The following is a 6341-nucleotide window of genomic DNA, read 5'->3' as shown; positions in this document are numbered from 1 at the left end:
ATGTGTGCATTATATTGTTTACAATGGTACTGTACTTTTTTCAAACATGACCAACATCTAGCTCAACTTTATCCTGGTTTTACCGATGGATGAGTCATGAGTGTGATAGTTATGGTGGAGGTGGGGGAACATATATATAGATATAGTTCTATGGAACGGTCATAACAAAGACACACTTGAAAAGAGGTTAAAGTCACTCTGCCAAAAAGGGGAAAAGGGAGGGAAAGAAGAGTCGAAACTTGCCAATTGTCTAACTCACTAACCATTAACCATTGTGTGATAGGTTGATAGTCAACGGGCCTTGAGGAGATATTTTAGCTTGCAGGTGCAATCAACCAAGGAACACCCAAAAACCTTTCGGTTTTGCCTTATAAACACAGTAACAAATAACATCAGCAAAATACTACTCCCTCTATAAAGAAATATAAGAGCGTTTAGATTACTAGAGTAGTGATCTAAACGCTCTTATATTTGTTTATAAAGGGAGTACTACACTTGGCAAAAACACAGAAGGAGTGCGTCCACATCAAGAGAAAGATAATGCAACACAAAATAAAGCACTGGTCTTAATGAGATGCGAATTGCTCATCAACACAACCGCCCGAGCGATAGCTAACTGATCGACCGGATTAGGTCTGGGTTTTGCATTTGCAGAGCTAGCCACGACATGACCACAACTCCAACCACAGATCCCTTGTCTCCCTCATGTGGCATCCCATGAGACCACCTATCTCGCAAAGGGAAGTGTGTAGTAGTCCTGTCCATGCATGTTTCTCTCTTGAGCTAGGCTAGTGTTTCCTGGTGGCAATTAAGGCCGTTAAGCCTGGCCCCAACCCCCAAAATGAACAAGAGACACCAAGCCTAAACCAAGAAAACACCAAAGCCAAAACCAGGGACAGCTCTCTCATCAGCAGTTCATCATCACCACATGCACAAAGTACACGAGCTGGCGAGCGTGCGGGACTACTACTAGTAGCTCATCTCGCGGCCCGATCGATCGATGTCCATGAGGAGCATTCCATGACCAACCCCTCCTCCCCGTCTTCTCCTTCTTCCTCCCCCACCTCCGCACACCATCGCCAGTACGAAGAACCGGCGGCGGCGGCGGCCAAGGTGGGCAACGGCGGCCGGGTAGACCACGGCATTTCGTTTCCGGCGGCCATAGACGACGTCGAGGGCGCCGAGCTGTCGCCCCCGCGCTGCGAATGGGAGTTCCGGCTCGCGGCCACCGTGCCGTCCCCGTCGCTGGCCGGCGCGTCCGAAGCCATCGGCAGCGTCGACTTCGACCCCGCCGGCCGCCTCCTCGCCACGGGCGGCATCGCGCGCAAGGTCCGGATATACGGCGTCGCCGGCCTGCCGTCCTCGCCTAGCCCCGCCGCGTGCATCTGCGTGCCGGCCAAGCTCAGCAGCGTGCGGTGGCGCCCCGAGGAGGGGGGCGGCCGCGCGGTGGGGTGCGGCGACTACGACGGCGTCGTCACGGAGTACGACGTGGAGCGGGGCGTCGCGGCGTGGGAGCGCGACGAGCACGCCGGGAGGCGGGTGTGGGCGCTCGACTACGCGCCCCGAGGCGGTCACACGTCCATGGCGGCGTCCGGCTCCGACGACCGGACGGCGCACGTCTGGGACCCGCGCGCGCCCTCGGGGTCGTGGGCCACGGCGCGGGCAGGCGGCGCCGTGCTGTGCGTGGAGTTCGACCCGTCCGGCGCGCCGCAGCTGGCGGTGGGCTCGGCGGACCGGCGCGCGGCCGTGTACGACGTGCGCGCGCTGGGCCACGGCGCGGTGGCGTCCATGGACGGGCACGCGCGCGCCGTGACGTACGTGCGGTGGGCGCCGGCGCGGCGGGTGGTGACGTCGGCCGCCGACGGGACGCACCGGCTGTGGGAGTGGCCGTCGACGCCGGAGCTGTCGGGGCCGGCGCGGGAGGTGCGGTCGTACAGCGGCCACGTCAGCGGGCGGAGCTTCGTGGGCATGGGCCTGTGGCGCGGCGCCGGGCTGGTGGCGAGCGGGTCCGAGTCCAACCACGTCTTCGTCTACGACCTCAGGTGGGGCAAGCCTGTCTGGGTGCACCCCTTCGACGTCGCCTCCGACGGCTCCTCCGACGCCGAAGGGTTCGTTAGCGCCGTGACGTGGCTGCAGGGCGACGCCGACGGCGGCGGGGCGCTCGTCGCCGGCAGGTCAGACGGCGTGCTGAAGATGTTCACGTGCCAACCACGCCGGGGAGATAACCACCCAGTGGACGACCCATAGCGAGCCACACTCTCCACTGCCCATTCCGATCCAGTGTGCGTGTGAGAGAGATTCATTCTTGCGTTTCAATCATGATTATACTACATATTTTTCTTTTGTTGCAGACAAGAAACAAACTTGCTAGAGCACAGGGGATATGATTCTTTCCCTTTTTCTTTCTGTTCTTTTTATTTTGTTACTCGTTCCTGACAATTTTTATGTATGTACTGATCTATTTTACAAGGAATACAAATAACTAAATTTTCATCGATAACACAATGAAGTGTGTTTTGTAGATGACCTCACGTTGAAGTGAATCTCATATTAACAACGGAAAGTAATTTTGATATCGTGCACGAAAGCAGATTTTGTGTAACCAGTCCATATTCATATCATATTTTCTTTTTATTGTTTTCCCCAAAAGAAGAAATGATCCCTTTGCAACAAAAAACCATAGATATTATGGCGATATATCGTGTGCACTTGGGGAAAGCTCATCCAACAAACATTGCCATCTGTCACATAAAAAACAGATACAAGATTCAAATGAACAATGCTCAAGTTAAATAACATACATATTATATAAAATTGTGTTGTCTTAGGTCACAATAAGGCATGTCATGTTATGAGTTTTTGGCGATTGACATTAGTATTTTGTAAGTTACATCTATTAACTATTCCACATTTTTTGGAAACTCAGAAAGTCAAATAAAAAAAAAGCAGAGAGAGTGGATGGCGAAAAGCTATAAACACTTTTTTTGAAAGGGAAGGTCGAAACCTCGAGGCACATGGATCCTAGGATGCGGCCATAATTTTCTTTAAATAGATGTGAAGCGACGATATAGAAAAATAAATCTACTTAAAAACAGAGTACATACAGTGGACAACTATGGAGGAACCACAAGAAAGATTAAGAACAAAATACACCTAAAGTCGATATTGCTCCCATGAAGTATGCCCTCATGCCGATATCTCCGGGTCCAGCTCATGTACGTTAGGACATAAATTTCCATCGTCAATAAGGGGTCCAACCAATTAAGAGCAGAACATCAATAAAAGCTACAAAGCTATATAGATAAAATCATATACGTGCATATATTTATGCATGTACATATATGTATGTGGCGTCCACCATGCAAGTGCATGATCATCTAATAAACATGTGTGTATGTTGTGCATTTTAGCAAATTTTCAAGTATATGCAGGCTTCGATCACCTCCCTTACCATGACCACCGCACTCATCCATCGGTAAAACTAGGATAAGATTGTGCTACATGATCACGATTGGAAACAATATCAGGAAGAAATGGTCTATCTGTCCTTAGCACCAACCACCGCAGGTTCGGAAAATCAGTTCATTTGCAATTGAAGATAAACGAATCTAGTGTCGCCCTCGAGAAAGAGAGGCAAAGTTAATACTCCATATGCACTCAGCTGACCGATCAAATTGAAATTCATGAATGTGGTGTAGTCTCGCCGAGCTTCATGTGAATATGTATTTTTTTTTGTCGGTTGTGAATATGTATTTCAATTAGTCCATAATTCTTGATGGATACATATGGATGGACTTTGCTAGACTTACGGACAGAAGGCACGGGAAGTAAGCTACGGACTGAGCTGGCAATGTTTAAATGGAAACTGGCGGCAGCGAGACCCACCCTTGAAATCAGCGGGGGAGTGGGATTGGTTAGTGGGGAGCAGTCCGTAAGATTCATCAGTATATTGCCCGTAAGTGTAGCATTTTTGATACGTAGGAGTGGATAAGAACTGGCCCACATGAGACAGTGAGTACTACTGATCAGAGCTTGGCAAAACCAGCTGCTCGTGCAGTCCTGCTTGGGAACAGTAATGAGCTAGGAGTAGTACTGATCGATTCCGCTCGGGTCGTAACCATCATGCAGCATGCATGCATACACGTTTGGTACTCCCTTCATATCTAAATATAAGTCTTTTTAGAGTTTTAATACGGACTACGTACGGATGTATATAGACATATTTTATATTCTATAATCACTCATTTTGTTTTGTATATAGTTTATATTGAAATCTTCAAAAAGACTTATATTTAGAAACGGAGGGAGTAGTATATCTTGATCGAACCTTTTAGTCGTTTGCACATATATACACCCTCTAATTGTAACGAACAAATGCATCTTTGATAATGACATGGTTCTAAAGCAGTGATGGAGCTAGAGGGTGGACAAAGTGGGTCGTGGCGTGGCTTACTCTGCCCGGCGAGCGTAATGGTGTAACTTTGATTACTAGTCTTATTTCTTTGTCGCCTGTGAATGATTCCCAGCAAATTGGTATCTAGACCAGCCTATAGTACGACTTTGAAGTTTTTTCAATCTTTGATATTTAAGAAGACATTGTTGCCCACTTATTTGTAATCTAGAAAAAAGTATTGTCTCACTAAAGTATGCAGGAAAGTTGCTACCTCTGATCCCACATGTAAGATGTTTTGGCAGTTCAAGTTAAACTACTAACATGTCTTACATTTAGAATCAGAGATATCTTGTTAGAGAGTACGCACACGACACATGGTGTGATACTGAGCCATCAATGGTTAACTCGACAATCAACCCTAATCCCCTCCACGAATTCAACCGTGACGAGTATCTCGAAGACAACATTGTTTGGAAGCACACTACGGATGGGCACTACACCACGGCTTCCTCCTACAAAGCACAATTCTTAGGCATGACTCTCTCCCCTATGGACAAATGCCTTGGAAAGTTTAGGTCCCACCAAAAGTCAAATTCTTCACTCGGTTAGCCATTCAAAACCGCATTTGGACAACCAATAGATTGGCCAACCATGAGGTTCGCTCACCCGGATCAGTCCGCGTACATCCATGGGTGGTATATTCTGGATGGGGTCCTTGTCTTTCACGAGGCCATACATGAGGTTCGCTCCAAACACCTCAAGGCGGTCATCCTGAAGATTGACTTCCACAAAGCCTATGACACCGTCAGCTGGTCCTTCCTTCGGGAAGTGTTGCTCCGAAAAGGGCTTGACGGTCGCTGGGTTACCCGGGTCATGCAGATGGTCTCGTCTGGTCGGACCACGATTAACATCAACGGCGAGATAGGACCCTACTTCCACACCTTTTGTGGGGTTCGGCAGGGCGACCCCTTCTCCCCGTTCCCGTTCAACATGGTGGTTGATGCTTTGGCGACTATCCTCGACAAGGCGAAGGCTGCGGGCCACATCCGCGGGATTGTTCCACACCTGGTAGGGGGACGTGGTATATCACTCCTCCAGTACATGGATGACGCCATCATTATGGTTGAGGGATCCGCGACTGACATCACGAACCTAAAGTTCCTCTTACTCTGCTTTCAGCAGAAGTCGGGCCTCAAAATAACTTCGATAAGTGCGAAGTGATGGAGTTGGGTAGCGATGAAAACGAAGCGGAAATGGACGGAACTGAGTACCACCATATTTGTTTTCATATATTTTTGCAGAAGCGGAAATGAATACAGAATCCCCGGAAATGAACACGAAAACATATACTACCGGAAACGGACACATAGCGAATACAAAGCGGACACAGAAACATAAGTGGGCGTTGACTAGAACTTAAAAACACCTTGAATCATAGAGAAATACACGCAAAAACAAATAAATTTACTGAACTATTAACATGGCTACAAAATGATACAATTATGTTAGCAACTTATCATAGTATTGTAGTAGTACTAAACAGGTGTGTGAAGGGTCAAGCTGAGTACATGTGTGGTAGTAGAAGTTGGGCCTCAAATGATCTATTTTACTTATTGTGTCATTGTATGTTGTTTGTTGGTTGGGCTACAAAGCAATCATAGGTCTATAGTGAAAATGGAAATTCAATATTCACGGAAACGAAAAGTTCCATTTCCACGCCCGTTCCACCGAAAAACACCGTTCCATATTTGTTTTCGTTTCCGCATAAAAAATCCATTTCCACTTCCATTTTACAAATTTCTATTTCTGTTTCCATATGTGCTCTCCGTTTCCATTTTTTCCACCAAAAAGCGGAAAATTTCCACTCCATTTTCATCCCTAGTGATGGGGTACTCCGCCGCCGAGAGTTGGAGTATTGCTAACCAACTCAACTGTCGGTTAGGCTCCT

The 6341-nt window shown here is 47.9% G+C and overlaps 1 protein-coding gene across 1 annotated transcript; it reads left to right on the top strand.

Annotated features, from left to right (window-relative positions):
* The first annotated feature begins 614 nt into the window (after positions 1-614).
* On the top strand, positions 615-2500 carry LOC125515511 (WD repeat-containing protein RUP2-like). The gene has a single exon (XM_048681007.1). It carries the CDS (start codon positions 1021-1023, stop codon positions 2245-2247), a length of 1227 nt encoding a protein of 408 aa, XP_048536964.1. The 5' UTR covers positions 615-1020; the 3' UTR covers positions 2248-2500.
* The last annotated feature ends 3841 nt before the right edge of the window (positions 2501-6341 follow it).

The sequence above is a fragment of the Triticum urartu genome, chromosome 6, assembly GCF_003073215.2.
Source record: "Triticum urartu cultivar G1812 chromosome 6, Tu2.1, whole genome shotgun sequence".
In the NCBI taxonomy this organism is placed as follows: Eukaryota; Viridiplantae; Streptophyta; class Magnoliopsida; order Poales; family Poaceae; genus Triticum; species Triticum urartu.
This window is presented reverse-complemented; position numbering and strand designations above follow the sequence as displayed.